At 41.0% G+C, this 20,813-nt stretch overlaps 1 protein-coding gene across 1 annotated transcript; it reads right to left on the bottom strand.

Annotated features, from left to right (window-relative positions):
* Positions 1 to 826: 826 nt before the first annotated feature.
* On the bottom strand, positions 827 to 15,824 carry LOC141221649 (protein spinster homolog 1-like). Its single transcript, XM_073666544.1, has 15 exons — positions 15,617 to 15,824; positions 15,379 to 15,444; positions 14,992 to 15,128; positions 14,492 to 14,643; positions 13,722 to 13,791; positions 12,967 to 13,106; positions 12,722 to 12,874; positions 12,359 to 12,548; positions 12,085 to 12,150; positions 11,309 to 11,407; positions 9,861 to 10,032; positions 7,447 to 7,463; positions 3,018 to 3,101; positions 2,753 to 2,949; positions 827 to 1,115 (listed from the first exon to the last, which is right to left on the bottom strand). The coding sequence occupies exons 1-15, from the start codon at positions 15,822 to 15,824 to the stop codon at positions 827 to 829; spliced, it is 2,040 nt and encodes a 679-aa protein (XP_073522645.1).
* Between the last annotated feature and the right edge of the window lie 4,989 nt (positions 15,825 to 20,813).

Here is a 20,813-nt window from a genome sequence, read left to right as displayed (position 1 = left end):
CATCACTCCCCTCATCTGCCAACTTTGCAAACTTATTGGGGTGTGCCAGATCAGGACTAGCCTCCCTGGCACTCTTCCCTCTACCACCCCTTCTAACTGTCACCCAACTAGCGACCTCACTGTCCTGCAGCTCCCGACTACCACCCTCCCCCACATCTACCCCAGTAAGCTGCTGCTCAGTGAGCAGCAGACTCCTTTCCATGTTGTCAATGGATCTCAGTGTTGCCAGCTGCTCATTTAGATCCAGTATCTGGGCTTCCAAACGCACAACGTGCACACATCTCGCGCAGCAGTAAGCAACCTCGACCTGCTGTTCAAGGAATACATACATGTGGCAAGATGTACACTGGATAGCATTGTCAATAATGGAGCTCATTTCCTAATGGGGATTGCAATATACAGAATGTTAAGTAAAAAGTAAAGTAAAGAATTAATGAAATACAGTCAGCAATTCAGTCCAAAGTCCTCCCTTCCAAACTCCCTGAATACAAAGTCACTGAAAAACAAGTCACACACTTACTTTCGTTCGCACTTACGCTCCGGACTCACGCAGCTCGTTCACACTCGCAAACTAAGATATTTAAAGAGTTTTTTTTTTTTTCCCTTTTCCAGCAATGCACCCTTCACCTCAATGCACTTCCAGTGTCACCCTTAGTAATATTTGAACACTGTAAACATCCTAGACACGGGAAAGTTCCCCTCCGGGGGGTGGCCAAGGTGCGTTGGATTGGTCCCTTATTTGTAGATCCCACGTCGGCTCTAACCAAATGGTCGCGAATGTTTCGGGATCTTTTATGACATAGTAGGGGGACATCGGTAAATTTCTCTATATCCGGATAAGATTGCCGTAACAGGGACCAATATTTTTAATGCACTTGAATATCTGTCCCCCAAAGGGGTGATAGGTGTTCACGAAAGTCAGTCGTGAGTTATTATTCCGTCGTGAAGTAGGTTGGGTGACCTGGTTCAAGATATGTGATGGGTAACCCCTCTGTCGAAATTTGTCGTTCATCTCCTCATGTCTAATTTTTTTAGAATCTGCAGTAGACACTATTCGATCCACCCTATTATGTTGTGATTTTGGTAATGACCTTTTAATATGGCCCGGGTGAGAACTGGAATACAACAATAGACTGTTTTTATCTGTTGGTTTTGTGTATAAGTCACTGACTAGATATCCTGTGTCAACGAGTGTAATCCGTGTGTCCAAAAAACGTATGGAATGTGGGTCTTGGTGTATGGTAAATGTCAGATTAGTAAGTTTGCTGTTAAGGTCATCAAAAAAAGTTTTTAAGTTTTGTCTTGTGCCAGTCCAAATAAAGAAAATATCGTCAATAAAACGTCTCCAGCATAGCACATGCTTTTCAAACAGAGGGTGAGTATATACATGATCTATCTCAAAATTCCCCATGAAGATATTGGCATAGGGGGGTGCCACATTGGAGCCCATCGCCGTACCCCTCTTTTGAAAGAAAAAACGATCTTCAAACATGAAAAAATTTTTGGTGAGGATCAAAGTTAATAAATCACTGCAAAAGTCAATCTGATCGGCTGAGAATGTAGTATGGGCTCTTACAAATTTTATTGTGGCACAAATGCCCTACTGGTGATTGATACTAGTATAGAGACTGTTGACATCCATTGTTGTTAGGATGCTGTTAGTAGGGATTGGTCCTAATTCTCTTATGCATGTCAAAAAATGGGTAGTGTCCTTAAGGTATGAGGTAATCTTCTGAATATGGGGTGTTAAAATTTTTTCTAATGTAATAGCCAAGGGTGACAAAATAGAATCTGTAGAGGCTACAATAGGTCTCCCGGGTGGTGCCCATAGATTCTTGTGTATTTTGGGTAAGGTATAAAATACCGGCATTATTGGGTTTGGATTGACCAAAAATTCTGACAGTTTGGAATCGATTGTGCCTCTCTGAGAATGATGTGAGACTAAATTTTTAATTAAATTAGCTACCTCTGTGGTGGGGTTACGTGTTATAGGTAGATACGTTTCAGTATCATTCAATTGAGTGTATATCTCTGATATATAATAAGACCGGTCCATAATAACAATTGCTCCCCCCTTATCAGCTGGTTTTACAATAAGTTCTTTCCTTTTTTTCAATGAGGAGAGGGCCATACTTTCCTCAGGGTTGAGGTTATTTTTGTTATGCAGATCGCCTCTCTTTATGGCTTGTAGGACTTCATTAATGTCTTTCTGGACCAAGTCAATATATGTCTCTACATGATAATATGTACAAGGCGGTTGGAAATGGCTAGGAATACGCAGTTTCAAGCCATGTAAAGAGAACATTCCATCATTCTGGCTGCTCTGAGAGGCACCTGGAGGATCAGTAGTAAGCCCCCTACCAGAGGAAAAATGGACTTTCAATCTTAAGGTTCTATAAAAGCGTTGTAGTTCTTGCTCCAGTTGGAATGTATCAAAGGCAGGTGTAGGGCTAAATGAAAGACCTTTTTGCAATAGGTCTAATTCGGCCGGTGCTAAGGATTGTGAGAAGATGTTATACACGATGTTAGTCCTACCCGAGAACGAGTTGTCATCCGAGCGTTGTCTGTCTGTCGATCGCCTCCCCCGCCTCGTCTTATTCTTGGTGGACGGTTTCTGCGTTGATCCAAAAAATAATTTGGTTGATAGGTACCTCGTTTGCTGTCTGTAGAGGAGTGTCGGCCTGGAGAAGAGTTGTATCCTCGCCTGTATGATCTGCTGCTTCTGCCTTGATCTGAAGAGCGCCATCTATACACTTGATTATTGAGGTAGTTTTCAGCGTCACATAGAAATTTAGATTTTTTCTGGATCTGGAGTTCGTTGCGATATTCAGAATCAGAAATGGTTTTGTCCACTTTGTTTTTCAGTGTTGTAAATTCTTCAGATGAAATCGTATTACTCAATTGTTGCTCAGTAGAGGCAATCCTAGTATGTAGATTGGTTATTTCCTTCTGGAGAAAATCAATTGTCAACACAATAATGTCCATTGAGCATTTGTTGAGGATCCCCTCGAACTTACTGCAATAATCAGAGTTATCAATAAATAGAGTAGGACGTAGGTTGACTCTTCATCCTCGTGGAATTCGTTGTGTTTTGTGATATTCTGCGAGAGTAACGCAGTGTAGATCCAAAGCGGTATACCTCCTTTGTTCCTTCTTTAGGTCCCTTATGCGTACTTCCTCAGTGGGGGTGTGGAGAAATGTAACGGGAGTTGTGACATGTGCAAGTATTCCACTTGCTTCTTCCTGATTAAAGGCAAAGGTTGTGAACGACATTGAAGCCACAGGAGCGTAATCCCAAGAAACAGTCAATTGAAAAAAAGAAGGATCGCTTCACTGTATCAAACTTTTAGGGTGCTCTGAAGAAATAGGTAGTATAGATATCAAAAAAGAACTTCGGCACTCCAATATGGATGCAAAAAATTGGTTTTTATTAGCAGAATTCCCCATAAATGAAAAGCAGTCCGTTTCCACCTAACATGGTCTTTACCCATCACATATCTTGAACCAGGTCACCCAACCTACTTCACGACGGAATAATAACTCACAACTGACTTTCGTGAACACCTATCACCCCTTTGGGGGACAGATATTCAAGTGCATTAAAAAATATTGGTCCCTGTTAGAGCAATCTTATCCGGATATAGAGGAATTTACTGATGTCCCCCTACTATGTCATAAAAGATCCCGAAACATTCGCGACCATTTGGTTAGAGCTGACATGGGATCCACAAATAAGGGACCAATCCAACGCACCTTGGCCACCCCCCGGAGGGGAACTTTCCCGTGTCTAGGATGTTTACAGTGTTCAAATATTACTAAGGATGACACTTTTACACATCCTCATTCTGGCAAACGTTATTCTATTAAAGAATATTTCTCTTGTGATTCCACGTATGTGGTGTATCTAATTAAGTGTCCATGCGGTCTCGCGTATGTTGGTGAGACCACCCAACATATCCGAGACCGCATTTCACAACACAAATCAACAATTCGTTGTGGACGCATGATGTTACCTATACCAGCACATTTTCTAGCTATGTCCCACAACATTTCACAACTAAGGTATCAAGTAATTGATCACATTCCGCCAAATAGACGGGGGGGGGGCAACCGGATTCAAAACCTCAAAAAACGTGAGCTATACTGGATACATACGCTACAGATCCTCACTCCGAAAGGACTTAATAGGGAGTATGAAGCACAATATGAATAAAAAATTCCTATATCCCCCCCCAAAAATCCCTCTACCTATATTACATAAAACTCACTCTGTCCAGTGTCTATTGGATAGGATAATAAACCAGGGTTTAGCGGATAATTCTATGCTACTGATTAAAGTTTTAAGTTGTGGGTCATTCACTGGGCTTTCAGTATGGGTGACTAGATTGTTTGTCATTTTATAATAATTGAATATATTTCATGTTACTGATTATTTAGGACTATTCAGTAGGACTATGAGCTGTGTATCCACCTGACTTCTGCACAACACAACTGATGGTCCCAACCCCATTTATAAGGCAAGAAATCCCACTTATTAAACCTGACAGGGCACACCTGTGAAGTGAAAACCATTTCCGGTGACTACCTCTTGAAGCTCATCAATAGAATGCCAAGAGTGTGCAAAGCAGTCATCAAAGCAAAAGGTGGCTACTTTGAAGAACCTAGAATATAAGACATATTTTCAGTTGTTTCATACTTTTTTGTTAAGTATATAATTCCACATGTGTTAATTCATAGTTTTGATGCCTTCAGTGTGAATGTACAATTTTCATAGTCATGAAAATACAGAACAATCTTTAAATGAGAAGGTGTGTCCAAACTTTTGGTCTGTACTGTATATATATATATATATATATATATATATATACTTTATATTCTTGTGGCAGCATGAGGTCTCCTACTATATCATTATTCTTGAATTTATATACATATATAAACATTTTTTAAAAAAAACGCACGCTATTTGCATATTCTACTGTACCTTACAAATTTATTTCACAATCTTTTGTGGGTTATTCCACATCATTTATAAGTAGATGTATGTGTATATTTTGTTTTTCCTTATTTTCTGTTTATATACAAATGTTGATGGGATATATTCTTTTGATGTTTAGCATAGGCCCTGAGAAAGACCATGTTAGGTCGAAACGTTGGCCTGCTTTTCATTTAAGGGGAATTCTGCTAATAAAAACCAATTTTTTGCATCCATATTGGAGTGCCGAAGTTCTTTTTTGATATCTATACTACCTATTTCTTCAGAGCACCCTAAAAGTTTGGTACAGTGAAGCGATCCTTCTTTTTTTCAACAAGCTTCCATTGCTGATAGACCCAGAGGCTGTTGTTAGGTCTCAGCTTGCCATGATAACCATCGATACACCGTGATTGTAACATGGGGGTAATAATGAAGGTACAGAGGGGGCCCCTTCCTTCTGTCCACCATATTGATGCGGTGGTCGCTATTGACCGCATCATCTAAAGGGTTAAACTGTCGGGATAGGTGCTAACACCAAAGTCGGCAGTTGCAGCCAACTCTCCTTGAAGTGCGGGCTCAGCTGCTAAGCCTGCACAGCACGACTACCATGAAAATAGCACAGTTCATGTTTAATCCCATGTGCCCATGATGTAATAGTATGTCATAGGGCAGTAAGGTGTTAGACTTTTGATTGGTTGTTTCTATATTTTCCATTTACCATAATGGAGGACTGATCACATACGTGAGCTCAGGACATGGAATGCAATGTGTGGACCTGGGGAGGAATCATTGACCAGACCTGAGGCTCCTATGATTTGTTGGGTTGACCCCCAGTTGCCTCTATTAAGCACTGTGAAGACCCATACAGTGGCTCAGATATGTTATCATACACTGACTATTAGCTTCATTCAAGGAGTCAAATATAAGAATTTTCAATAATAGTTGAAATAATATTTAATTATTTATTTATCAATTTCCTATCAGTATGTCTTTGGAGTGTGGGAGGAAACCGGAGAACCCGGAGGAAACCCACGCGAACACGGGGAGAGCATACAAACTCCATGCAGTTGTTCTCTTTGGTTGGGTTTGGACCCGAACGCTGCAAAGCAACAGTGCTAACCACTGAGCCACCGTGTTGCCCAATAGTCTTCAATGTGGCACTAATCATGATAGGACGAGAACAGAGACCGAGCCCGGAATCTGTCTCCTTATGCAGCAGGAAGCTCACTTTATTCCGTGAGTTCATCTGACTGCGGAAAGTCCAGTAAATGTCGTATCCAGAAGTGAGAACAGAGACCGAGCCCGGAATCTGCCTCTTGATGCAGCAGGAACCTCACTTTATTCCGTGAGTTCATCTGACTGCGGAAAGTCCAGTAAATGTCGTATGCGAGAACAGAGACCGAGCCCGGAATCTGTCTCTTTTTTCTGACTTGTTTTCGCCTTGTGGAAGAGTCGTCACATCCGGCTGGATTCTTTGTTCATTGACGGATCACAATCAGGCCTCTCTCCGGAATAGTGATCTGTAGAAATAATAAATATGACTGAAGATGAAACAACTGGATATCATATATAAGCGGCAGGCAATGTACTCCTGGTTACTGATTTCTAGCCTTGTGAGAAAAGATTTAAGATAAGTGATATTGGCTTATTCTTAGTTTAGGACTGTACCCCCCATTCATATAGAGGGGGCTGACAATCACTATGTGAGATCTGAGACCACCCACTGGATTCCTAAACCCAGAATGTTTCATATTGGCCGGCACTAAGCATTTCATGGATATCTAAGAAGTACATGAGTGCAATTTTTTAAATCTATAAATTTAAATTAAAAAATAAATTATTGATTATGTAGCGTTAATAAAGCTAGATCTAAATAGAACTATTTTTACTGTAAAGGATCTTCTCCCCACTATTTTAGCTTTAGTAAAAGATCAAGTATTTCTAAAACATTAAAAGACATCCAGGAACTTAAAGATGTCAGACAAACCCCTGCAGATCCCCAATGAATCTAGGACCTCCAGCAAGTTGTCATAGCCGGAACGGACATTGAATGTACAACGTGATGATTCGTGCCGCAAAGCTGGAGCCACTGTCTCCAACAAAAGAAGCAAAACGTAGTTTAACAAGTGTACAGTTTTATACGATGATTTATATGGTTGTATAACTAATATATTTCCCATCTGGTATTATCACTCATCCCCTTAAAAAAATAAAATTGGTACTTAATATTTTATCTCCTCTTGTAAAAGGATTGAATAGTTCTAAGAAGAGATACCTGGCCTGGAAAGAAACTAAAAATTCTAACTCTGAAATAATAGGATCTGAAAACCCACTCAAATTATATTCTCAAATTATATATTCTCATTACCAAAAATTAAAAAAGTTAAAGTTGACTATTCCCATCTTATCTTACCTTTCATTTTTCCTCAGGTCCAGCTTTAAAAAGTTCTAATTTATGGAGCTGTAGATATTACCTCCTTCAGGACAAAGTCTATAAAGATGAAATAAAATTAAATTATTTGATATAAAATGATACAGAAGGATTATCTACATGTACAGTAAAGCATTAAACCTGACATATTGTGCCACTACGTGTTTCCAAGAGACGCACTATAACATTATGCTGCGGTGCTCCTTTACTCCAATGAGACCCCGCAGAGCATTTCCTTCCCAACCTCCTCTATGCTGGAGAGGTTGTGCTAAACCGGGAGACATTTTACACATATTTTGGAGTTGTCCATAAAGGAATTATGGAAAGAAACTTTGAACTTACTCCTATGAATTTCTAAACCCAATATTCCACTTACACCACAATTAATATTATTATCACAAGGTCTAGAAGAAATCCCACCCAAATTTCAACATATCTCTTGTCATATCTTTTTGGTGATTAAACATTTAATCGCAACAAAATGGAAGCAAATAATTCCTCCATCAATATTAGAAGTAATGGAAAGGCATCAACGCACAATATTAAAGTTCAACTTTGCGATTAGTGAAAAAATGTTGTAGCTGATATTTAGTTAGATGAATGCCATAGTGGAAGAGTTTTTTTTTACTCAGGCTAAACCCAAAACTTAAAAACTAAAATAGTTGTATAAACAAACAATACCGGATATATACCAAACTAATTGTTTACACATATTATGGTCAAAGTTATAATAGTTGTTTATTACTAATAATAATGACTAGCCTTGCCTTTACTTTCTCTCCTGTAACTTCCCATTGTTACCCCATTACTCCTTTTTCCCCTCCCCAATTTATATTCCTTCTTAATGTTATTTTTTTTGTAAATGTTAAGTAAAAACAATTGAACGAGATGATCCGACATTTACCATTTTTTACCCGTTGTAAATCCTGTTGTTCTCCTGAATCTGGCATTGTTCATCCTTTGTTCCTCAAGATTCTAATTTCCTGAGAAATTGCCCCCTTTTCCCTTTATGTAAATCTAGTATTTGTATTTATTTTTGCCAAGTGGGCGTGACCCTCAAAAACTTCTCTTTTTGAGAAACATCTTGATGACAACGGCCAGTTGGCTAAAATAGTGGATAAATATATAGGGAGCAGGGAGACCTATCAGGAACAAGGAGATTTGAGAACAAGAGACAAACAATGCCGTATTCAGGAGAATAGCAGCATTTATACCGGGTTAAAATAAATGTATATTTATGGCGAGTGACAGGTTCTCTTAAAAGTAGATTCCACCAAAAAGACATAGCAGATTTTTTCAAATACAATTTATGTCATATAATCAGCCCCATATCAGTAGGGTAGGGTCACACTTAGGCTGTGTGCCCACGATGCGTTTTTTAAGCGTTTCCGCAGCGGCAAGAACGCTGCAGAAACGCTTAAAAAACGCATGGTAGAAGGTCTGCCATGTTCCCCAATGATAATCCGTATGTGCTGTGCACATGCTGCAGAAATTTCCGCTGCGGATTATCATTGCGTAAAAAAAGCAGCACTACCAATTATTTTGCGGAAGCGCTGAGTTTTCTCCGCCATTGACTTGCATTAGACCGCATGGACTCCGCATCACTGTATATGTAGATGTATGCGTTCCATTGTGGGGATGGTACCCGGGTGTGGAGGAGAGGAGACATCCACACCCAGGTGCCATAGTACCTGTAAAAAAAAGAATAAAATAAAAAATATATGTTATACTTACCTTCCGGCGGGCCGCGGTGCGCTCGTCCTCCCATGCCGGCAGATCGCGGTGGACTGAAGGACCTGCGCTGACGTCATAGCCATGTGACGGGTCACGCGATGCTGACGTTGGCAGGTCCTTCAGTGTACCGCGATCTGCCGGCAGCCAGGACGGAGTGAAGCAAGACTGCCGGGGCCATCGGAAGGTAAGTATATATTTATTTTTTTATTTTTAACCATTCTTTGGGGTCACACTATATAAATCCATGCCGTTTGCATGGATTTATATAGTGTGACCAAGTTGTCAAGCACTTTCCAAGTGATGCTAAAATCGCTTGGAAAGCGCTTATCAACCCGCATGCGGAAATGCATGTGAAGAACGCTTCACATCCGCATGTCCCTGGCAGAAAAACGCATGTACAATCCGCATGTACAATCCGCATGTACAATCCGCATGCGTTTTTTCTGCCAGGGGAGATGCAGAAACGCTCAGGAAAAATCCTGAGCATTTCTGCATCGTGGGCACATAGCCTTAGGATAAAACTATTTATGTCATAATAATAAGTTAATTGCAGCTTTGTTAATGTTATGTTATGCAGCTTTGTTAATGTTATGTTATGGAGCTTTGTTATGGGGATGGATGTATTATACAGATGCTGGGTATTACATTTACTAATTATGGAGCTAATGCTAATCCAATTCTGTAAGAGATATGATCGGATAATTAACTTATTTCTGCACGTACCTTCAGACTCTGTCTCTGCCTTCTTACGATCATTTTCAACAAAGAGGGCGCATGCGAAAAAGAATCCTCCTCCGAAAACCAGCACAAAGGGGCAAACCATGAGGGCGTACTGCAGACTGCGGAAGTTCGAAAGAGCCGAGTCTGGATTGTAACTTTTGATGCGGTCGGATATCTGAAGATGAGACGAGATAAATAATTATGTATGGTTAATGAAAGTAAAAAAACATAATTGACTGGACACGTTTATGCTGACAGCAGTCAATGGATACCAATGAAATCTGGTGATCATAGAAAGAGAAGGTGCCTCACTGCAGATAGCGGCTCCTCCAAACTATGAACAGCAATGCTTCCAGTATCCGCAGCTCCAGTACTACACATTGTCTGGGAACAGGACACTTGTGACATCCTTCTTCAGCAGATAATCTGTGACGTAACTCCAGGACATCTTGTCTTTGGAGTTCTGCCACCCCGTCAACAGAGCGGAAGAGAAGATGCTGCTCTGTCAACGTGATATCAGGGGAGGCCACTGAATCGCGGGTGTTGGCAGAGATCGGTCCCGGGCACTACAGGCAGGTATTTAGCAACGACTTGCCTGTTAGCCCATAGTAAAAAAAATCAAATAGTCCCGGTGAACCCTTTTAAGTATGTTATGAATAGGCTACAGCGAGTTTTAAAAACTCCACTGTGACAGAGCATGTCCTATTCTCATCCGTTCTGCGGATCAGACTTGGCCAGTAAAGAGTAACTGTCGTTATAAAATCAATACAGTACACGTGAAAATAAGCAACTTTGTGGTAGATCTTATCAGATAAATCTGCTTATTTTTCCTCCATTAATTTATAACATTCTTAATTCACAGATAAAATCTGTAATCAGTGAAGACAGATTTTTACATTACTGAGATAGGAGATGACAATTGCTGTTGATCAGATTCTATGTACATGGGGGGAGCCTGCCTCTAGCTCCTCCCTCTTTCCTCTCCATAGAATGTTATAAGCACCAACTGTCATCTCCTATCCCAGTAATGCTTCACTGAATACAGTGAGAACTTTGAGAATAAACGATCAGTTCGAGAGGAGAAAGAAGCAGATTTCTCTGAAAAGATATATTCCAACGTTTCTTATTTTCATGTGTACTGTACTATTGATTTATGAAATAAAAATTAAAACTGGGGTTACTATTTCTAGTCTATAGGAATCTGTTAAAAATGGATGGAGAAAGGATGATATACTTTGTACTTCAGTTTTCCATCTGTGTTTCATCCATTTTTCATTGATCCATTATTAAGAGTCAATGGATAAATAAAGTTTGGACAGTCTACCACCTTCACTTTTTAAAAAAACAGATGACACAAGAGAAAAATGGTCTGTTTTGCGACAATGTACAAATGGAAACAGATGTGTGAATGTAGCCCTAAAGTGATGTGAGAATATGTAACAGCTACTTACTAGCCCGATGAAATAGGAGCTTCCAGCTTCCCCCAGCAGGTGGGACCCCGCCATCGATAACGCCTGTGCTGTTGATCGCCTTGTGGGAGAAACCACATACTGAAACAAGAGAATATTCTGAATGAGCAGAAGGAGTCACTGAACCCAACGAGACAAGAGAACATGGACAAAGTGAACATACTTGAAGCCTAAGTTAAAGAAGTTGTCCACTATGGATAGGGCATCAATGTATGATCGGCCGGGGTCCCGCATGCGGCATCCCTTCCGATCAGCAGTTATCGGTGCCGGCGGCGGCTGCCACCAGCCGGAAGTCCTTACCTATTCAAGTCAATTGAATAGGAGGTGGATGTGCAGTACACCGCGGTGACCACTATAACTTGACGGCCAAACACCGCAGGTAAGCCCCTCCGGCCGGTGGCAGCCGCTGCAGATACCAATAACTGCTGATCGCCGGGGGTGCCGCGTGCGGGACCCCGGCCATCCTACATTGATGCCATATCCTACGGGTAGGGCATCAATGTGAAAGTAGTGGACAACCCCTTTAAATGCACAATCAGCCAGGATAGATAAGAAGCCCAGACATGTTGTGGACTGAGATTTTACTAAAGAAGTTTTTAATCATCTTGCGCCAGGTTTATTTTTAGTTGGGAATTACCCAACAGACGCTTGGGCACAGCCAGGATTATGGGGCATTTGATGGGTAAAAACAGAACATAGAGACTGACTACATACATATAATTATAGCTATGATAAGTTTAGCGCTTTTCTCCACTCACCAGGCGGATATCAGTTGAAACTGAAAAGTTCAGGCTCAGAAATATGGTCCCGATGAATATAAACACCTGCAGAGAGTAAAGAACAATACATATAAACATTTGTGTCTTGCACGCTTTCCTATCCCCCATAGGTTTTGTCTTTATAATCCATTCATCCACCCCAGTCTCCGTACATTCATAGACAGCCCCCGCCATAGTCTATGATTTCTACTGCTCGGTCCTATAGCCGAGACCCAGTAAGGGGATGAAAGCAATCTGTACTCCAGGTACTTACATAAGTGGCCACAAGGCTGATGTCTGCAAGAATAATAGCCAACAGCAGGAAAATGGCGGAGCCCAGCAATCCAACCGCACAAACTATAGGGTCAGCACGAGGGTTGTACTTCCTGCATCTCTTGGCTATCTCCGCCCCTGTTCCAACTCCAAGGATGCCAGAGATGACCGTAAGTCCTCCGAAAATCAGACTGCAAAGAAAAGCGGTAAAGAGATTAGTAAAGTAGCTTGAAGAAATGAAATATAAATAATTTGATATAATAATAATTTGAAATATAAATATATTTTTTTAGAGAGAAAACGGTCATAGGGGGAATTAAATTCCCACCAGTGAATGTCAAATTAAAGTTTGCTAAACTTGTACCTGTCATCATAGTTGGATAGTTGAGTCTGATATGGCGCCTTCTGTAGCATGAGAGCCCGGGCACGCTTCAGGAAAGTAACAGCCCAGAAGCCGAATGCAGCTGCCACAAATTTTACCATAATAGTCCCAAGAGTAGAAAACAGAAGACTTCGGCTGCAGAGAGAGAAAAGGGTAAAAAACTTGTAAATGACGCAGAAGTCACGGGGGAGATCAGTGACATAAATCAATGCACAGAAGACACCTACTTTTTACGCAGTTGGTTGGCATCCATAAGCCATCCTTTGAAGCTCAGTGGTTTGTTCTTTTCCTCTGCAGCTCCTCTGGACGGTTCTTTTACAAATGCAGCCATGAGCAGGACTCCTACCAGGCCCAGAGCAGAGATGATCTGTGTAGATGAAGAAGGAGACATCACATATCACATATACAGAGGTTTCATCACAAAAAGGACATGAGCACAGACTGTTGTGGAACTGGTTCCATTAAAGGGGATCTGCGACGAGGTGTTTGCTGCGCATCTGAGAGCAGCATAATGCAGGGACAGAGACCCCGATTCCAGCGATGTGTCACTTGCTGGTGTGCTTGGTGAAGTATTGATAAAATCCCAGTTTTCTCGCTGCAGATCTAGCAGTACTCTGAATGCTGAGCTCTGTATACCCTGCCTACACCACTGATTGGTAGATTTTTCTGTGCACACTGTACATAGGCAGAAAGCCACCAATCAGTGGTGGGGTCGGGGTTACACAGAACAGGAGGACTACATGGCACGAGACAACTAGTCCCCTCGTCATAATCTCCTGCTAATAAAACAGTGATTTTTTTTTTAAAGCATCTACAAGGAGCAGTAAGTGACACATCGCTGGAATCAGGTGCTCTGCCCCTACAGGGCCCCTGCTCTCAGATCAAATGGAAAAACATACTGCCAGATTCCCTTTAATACGATTCAGGAATTATAATTAAGATTCACAGTTTGTCCACAAGATCCCTCAGACCTATTACTTACCCGGAAGGCCCATTGCCAGGCGCCACCAAATGCACTTGTCACTTTAGACCCAATGATGTAACCAAGGCCACTGTAAAAAACAAAAACAAAGTTGTCATAATTTCTGCACACATATATACATATACATTTTTGAGTGCCTTTTTCCGGCTCCTCCTTCCTACTCCACCCCCTCCATAGACTTCTATGAGCAGCAACTGTTACCCCATGCCGCATAAAGCTACAATCTGTCTTGTCACTGAAGATGGATTTTTATCAGTGAATTAATGAAGGGAAATAAGTATATTTCCTGATAAGATATATTACAACATTTCCTATGTCCATTTAAATGATTTATAAAAAAACAATAAAAAGTGTAAGATCATTCTGAGTCTTCACATTCTTTGAGGAGCTCTTGTCATAAGTGCTAAAAGTCAAACTGTCTAGCAGAAAACTTTTTTGCCCATAGCAATCAGTGCAGTTTTCTGTTAGGGAAAGTCTTGACATTGCTGAAAAAATATTTCCATTTAGAGTCTTGAATCAATTTCCTAGAAATCTGCAGCAATTCCAGAAATGTTTGCTGGTTCACTGCTGATCCTCCCCCTACGTGTTGCGACACCATGATCATTACTTGCGGAGGGGTTTTTGAAACGCCATCCATATGTATTGTACATGCATCTGTAGAGCAAAATCCGTACCGAAAAAAGTCCACAGCAAATCCGCCTTGTCGGACTTACTCTTAGACAGTTTGGCTATGATTCCCTCCTTAAAACAATAAATAGATCTACACTCACCAGCCAAAGGGTGCTGCTAAGTAATACAAGTTAAGCGCGCGGCTGCGCCGATCTCCCACGAAGACGTCGGCAATGATGGAGGGGGCAGTTATTTTAAAACTTGCCTCTGCAGCTCCAGACAGTCCATTAATTAGGAGAAAAACTGTAAAATACTGTGAAAACACAAAAAAATATTCAGTGACCATTTATGAAAGTTTTCTAAGACACCTAAAGAAATACGGTAATGGAAAAATTATAAACTTTTCCTAATTTTGGACCCGCTCTCACTTTTGTCTTGCAAATACTAATGCAAAATACTGATCTACATACAAACAAGTGAGAGGCTTTAGGGCTCATGCAGACGTCGGTGGATCCCGGTCCGATCTCTGACAGCGTGATAGCGATGCTCGGGTCGGAAGAACCGCGGCCAGTCCGTGCATTATTGTCCATGATGGCACCGAGATCCACAGACGTCTGCATGAGCCTTAAGTCTTTATGCTTCTACCAATTAGATCAGTTACCTCATTGGGAACGTAGGACTTGCAGAGAATGATGGCCGACCAGAAGGACATCCCTGCACACATGATGTATTTTCTGTTCCAGCGGTCACCCAGGTATCCATAGATTTGACCAAACAGGACACTGCTGATCGTGAATACTAGAAGGGGAAAAACAAGAGGTCACAGTTAATAGAAATGATTTCTTTAACATATATTTATTTATATTTGAGGATTATTTAAACTGTTGCACTGAAAACACTTCTCCCGTCCTCATCACTGTTTGCATTTTTGGTAACTATAAAGGCGGCCATCATGTGAACGTTACAAAATTGGAACCTTATGATGTCACGAGATTCCAGCCGTCCTCACAAGTGACCTATAGAATAGGATTTTATGTTAAAAGTTTACCTAAGCTTATAAGGCCGGATTTGCTGTCGTCCATTTTAAATGCGCTTTGTAGGTAAGAAATCGCTCCTGCCAGAACAAAAAGAAGAACACGAATGATTATTGTAATTAGAGAAGTGCAGGAATAGACATCACAGCAGCTAACGAGCCTTCTCGTTGGCCATGAAGATTTTCTTCTTTTTTTGCAGTTTTGGGCCTTATACACCTTGCCCCCGACATAAGCCGGTTTACGCCTACTTACCTACGAAAGTGAAGGCAGCTATGAAGGTGACCAGATTGATGAAGGTTAGAACGCCTACAATAATGAAAGAGCGGACTATGGAGACTCCAGTCCGGGCGTGCAGGTCCTGTTCTTCGCAGTTTTCATCCTCATCTTGCTGGTCTTTTCCTTTTTCCACATCTTCTAATAGAAGTGGCATTTTTGGGGTGGAATTGAAGAGAGATGCCATGTTCAACAGAGCCCTGCAAACACTGGAGAAAAACACAAGACGGTAAAAATATTGCATTAGTCTCAGTCAATTCCGTGGTAGTGCAGTATATAGTGTAATAAGCAATCGAACAACAATAAGTTTAAGTCCCCTAGAGGGACTAAAAATGAGGTCAAATTCAGCAAAAAAAGTTTTTCTTTAATATAAAAAAAATAATAAAATATAAAGATTTCAAAAATAAAGAGAAAAAAAACAAGCATATATATATATATATATATATGTATTTTTCAGATTATAAGACTCACTTTTTGTTCTCCCAAATTTGGGGGGAAAATGGGGGTGCGATTTATAATCCAATTGTAGCTTACCGGGCTGGGGGGGTATCTGCGGTGGAGCAGGGTCCCAGGAGTCAGGGTCACTGCTGCAGGAAGTTGAAGGTGGTGGGGCGATGCTGTGGGCCCCAGACTGGGAGGTGGGGGTGGTCAGCGATGCGAGGCTGCTTCGGGCACCAGGCTTCCAGAAAATGTCAGTGGAGCCCCCGCACTGCCCATCGTTTTCACTGCGGTGGACTTCGGGAAAATGGACGCCTCCAGCGGAGCATGTGTAGATCTCGGCTCCCGAGATCTCGATCTTGGGAGCGGAGATCTCAATCTAAACATGCGCCATTTTCCCAAAGTCCACTGCAGTGAAAACGATGCAAACGATGGGCAGTGTGGGGACTTGTTTGATATTTTCTGAAAGCCCGTGGCCTGGAGCAGTCTCGCACTGTGCTGAGCATCCCCACCTTCCAGCCCGGGCCCTGCAGCATCGCCCCACTCCTGCCACCGTTGAAAGCTTTCTGCAGCAGCGACCCTGCCTCCTGGGATCCCGCTTCACCGCAGCCCTCTCGACCACCCCCGGGTAAGCTATCGTAAAAGGGGATTATAAGACGCACTATTTTATTAATTTCATTTTTTTCCCATTTTCCTCCCCAAAATTTGGGGTGCATCTTCTAATCTGCAAAATACAGTCTCTGGCATCAATATATCCATAAAAGTAAGAGAAACAATCAAAACGCCAGAATGGCCTTTTTTTCCCTTGTTTTTTTTTTTATTACGGCACCTTCCCCGAAAAATGCAATAAAAAGTCACCCAAACTGTGTATGTTCCCCAAAATGGTGTCAATAAAAACATCAACTTGCCATAAAATGGTGAAACAAATCAATTTTTTTTTTAAATTCTAAAACTATTGTTGTAACCACTTACGGTAAGTAATAACAATAATAATAATAATAAAACAATATGAACCCTGAATCATCTTTCCAGATCAATCGTACCACAAAATGAACGTGGTAAAAAGCACAAAAAACAGTTTTGTTTTTCTGTTTTTTTTTCACCATTTCACCATAGTTATTATTTTTTTCCCCATTTTTCAGTATAATATAAGGTAAAATGAATGCTGTTCTTCTAAGCAACAACTCGTCTCACAAAAAAAAAAACAAGCTTTCACCTGACTATGTGATCAGAAAAATAAAAAAGTGGAGGAAATATTGGCCGTGCTTTGAAAGGGTTAATGACAATTTACAAAAAACGTGTCTATACTGTTATTGGGGATAATTCTATAGGGAAATCTATATATGTCCCCCTATAATCATCTACAGGTTGTCTCCCCCTGGGAAAGACTCCCATTACTCATTAGATGAAGTTCAGACTTACCTTTCTCTCTTTCCACCGGAGGGCGCTGATAATAACAAATAAATATCACTTTCTATAGCAAATTTTGCAACACAGAAATCGTGAGTACAACACACAATAGTGAGTGGCTGGGATCCGGCCGGCGCCCATAGTTATACGCAGGGGCCGATTGTGACATCATCAGCCGGTCACTGGGGGTTCTAAGCCATTGTGATGTCATCGATCTATCTAATCATCCGTCCATCCATGGATTCTGTAGTACTACAACACCCAGTATGTACGTCTGGAAAAGTATAGAACTAGCATGCTCCACCCTCACGTTTTTCATTGTGCTGTGGTCTATATTGAAATTCATGTCCCTCTGGATGGATGGATGGACATGCTGAGTTTTGTAGTACTACTGAATCCATCCATCCATCCATCCATCAAGAGGAACATCAATTTCATTATAGACCAAAGCACAATGAAAGACTTGAGGATGGATCTTGCTAGTTCTATACTTTTCCAGATGTATATACTGGGTGTTGTAGTACTACAGAATGATAAGGACTCTGATGACAGGGCATGCTGACACCTGTAGTCCTATACTTTTCTAGAAGTGCATGCTGAGAATTGTGGTACTACAGCACAATAAGAACATAAATTTCAATATATACCACAATACTGTGCTATTGCTGTATATAGTATAAACAATCAAACAATCATAGGTTCAAGTCTACCAGGGGGAGTAAAAAAATAAAAATAAATATCAACAAAAATTTAAAAAAATATATATAAAATATAAAAAGTTCAATTAACTCCTGTTCCTAATTAAAAACTAAAGAGATAAAAATATACATATTGTGCATCAATGTATCCATAAAAGTAAGAAAAACCATCAAAACGCCAGAATTGCCTTTTTTTTTCTATCGCAGCATCTTCCCCCCAAAAAATGCAATAAAATGTCATCAAATCTTTGTATGTTCCCAAAAATGGTGTCAATAATAATGACAACTCGCCATGGAAAAAAAACAAGAGCAGAGGCTCATAAAATGGTGAAAAAAACTTTTTTTTTTACAAAGTTCTGAAATTGTTGCAACCACTGTAATAATAATACTAATGATAATAATGATAATAAAAAAGCAATATGTTTGATATTGCTGTAATCACGCTGACCCTGAATCATATTTCCAGATCAATCTTACCAAAAAATGAATGCGGTGAAAAGGAAGCACAAAAAACTGTTGCAAAATTTCTTTTGCTTTTCACCATTTCACCGCACTCGTAATTGTTTCCCCATTTTTCAGCAACAACTCGTCTCACAAAAAGAAAAAAACAAGCTTTCACCTGACTAAGTGATTGGAAAAATGAAGAATAAGAAGAGGAGGAAATATTGGCCATGTTCTAAAAGGGTTAATGACAGTTTACAAAACCGTGTCTATACTGTTATTGGGGATAATTTTATAGGGAAATCTATATATGTCCCCCCTATAATCATCTACAGGTTGTGTCTCCCCCTGGGACAGACTCCCATTACTCATTAGATGAAGTTCAGACTTACCTTTCTCTCTTCCCACCGGAGGGCGCTGATAATAACAAATAAATATCACTTTCTATAGCAAATTTTGCAACACACAATAGTGAGTGACTGGGATCCGGCCGGCGCCCATACTTATACGCAGGGGCCGATTGTGACATCATCAGCCGGTCGCTGGAGGTTCTAAGCCATTGTGATGTCATCGTGCGGTGCATGCATATACACTCAGTGTACTTTGATACAAAGAGTCACCTAATGAATCTTTTCATTTGAAAATGTTGAACCCTGATAAGATAAAAACAACCTATAGGCTATGTGCCCACGATGCAGAAATGCTCAGGATTTTTTCCTGAGCGTTTCTGCATCTCCCTGGCAGAAAAAAACGCATACGGATTGTACATGCGGATTGTACATGCGGATTGTACATGCGTTTTTCCTGCCAGGGACATGCGGATGTGAAGCGTTCTTCACTTGCATTTCCGCATGCGGGTTGTGATTTTAGCATCACTTGGAAAATGCTTGACAACTTGGTCACACTATATAAATCCATGCAACCGGCATGAATTTATATAGTGTGACCGAGAGAATGTCAAAAAATAAAAAAATAAATATACGAGGGGCGATCCAAAAGTAATGATAATCGGTTATTTCTATTGCACACAGAAATTAAAATAAAATGTTTTCTTCTCTCTTAGGTACCCACTAGTCCAGGAAAAAAAAATCACTTAAATAGGCCACGATTCACGGGAGCTACATTCATTTGAGTAGGAACTGCCGAGGAGTGAACATCAAAATGGAAAAAAACGAGCTCAGAGCTGTCATCAAATACCTCTGCTTGAAAAAAATTACTACCAAAGACATACACAGCGACTTGGTGGAAACGTTGGGGTCTTTTCTCTTCCATATTCCACAGTTGCACGCTGGGCCAAGGAATTTAGGCTGGGAAGAACATCGACGGAAGATGAACATCGTGAAGGACGCCCATCCACGTCCCTCAATGAAGAAAACATGAAAAAAGTTGAAGAAGTTGTATTGGCCGATCGAAGAGTGACTATCAGGCATGTAGCGGAGGTCACAGGGATCTCATATGGCAGTATTCAAAGAATCCTTGCAAAAGAATTGCATATGAGAAAGGTCTCGGCGCGTTGGGTGCCAAAAATGTTAACCGGCGAGCAAAAGAAGAAACGAGTTAACATTTCAAGAGCACGTCTCGAAAAGTTCCAAGCAGACAAGGAGAATTTTTTGTCACGTTTTTTGACCATGGACAAGACCTGGATCCACCACTTTGATCCCGAAACGAAACAACAATCGATGACATGGAAACGAGCCAACGAACTGACACCGAAGAAACTCAAAGTGTCAAGCTCAGCAGGGAAGGTTATGGCGTCCGTTTTTTGGGACGCTGAAGGAATTATTATGGTGGACTATTTGGAGAAGGGAGCCACTATTACGGGCTCCTACTACACAGAACAAATAAGAAGATTGCGGGAGGCTATCAAGGAGAAAAGGCGCGGCAAACGGCAGGCTGGAGTGCTGTTTCACCAAGATAACGCGCCGGCTCACAAAGTTGCAGTTGCCATGGCTACCATACAAGAAGCGGGCTTTGAACTGGTGGAACAACCCCCCCCCCTATTCGCCAGATCTAGCCCCCAGTGACTTCTTTCTCTTTCCTTGGCTCAAGGAACACCTCCGGGGCAAGAAATTTGACGACAATAGCGACGTGATAACAGCTGTTGGGGATTTTTTTGAGGGTCAAGATCAAGAATTTTTTTCGAAGGGAATTCTAAGTTGAGAAAAGAGATGGACTAAATGTATAGACTT

This window comes from Phyllobates terribilis, unplaced genomic scaffold (assembly GCF_046119375.1).
Source record: "Phyllobates terribilis strain yellow unplaced genomic scaffold, ASM4611937v1 Scaffold_326__1_contigs__length_2130411, whole genome shotgun sequence".
In the NCBI taxonomy this organism is placed as follows: domain Eukaryota; kingdom Metazoa; phylum Chordata; class Amphibia; order Anura; family Dendrobatidae; genus Phyllobates; species Phyllobates terribilis.
Note: the sequence above shows the minus strand (reverse complement) of the source record. Positions and strands in the feature narration are given on the sequence as shown.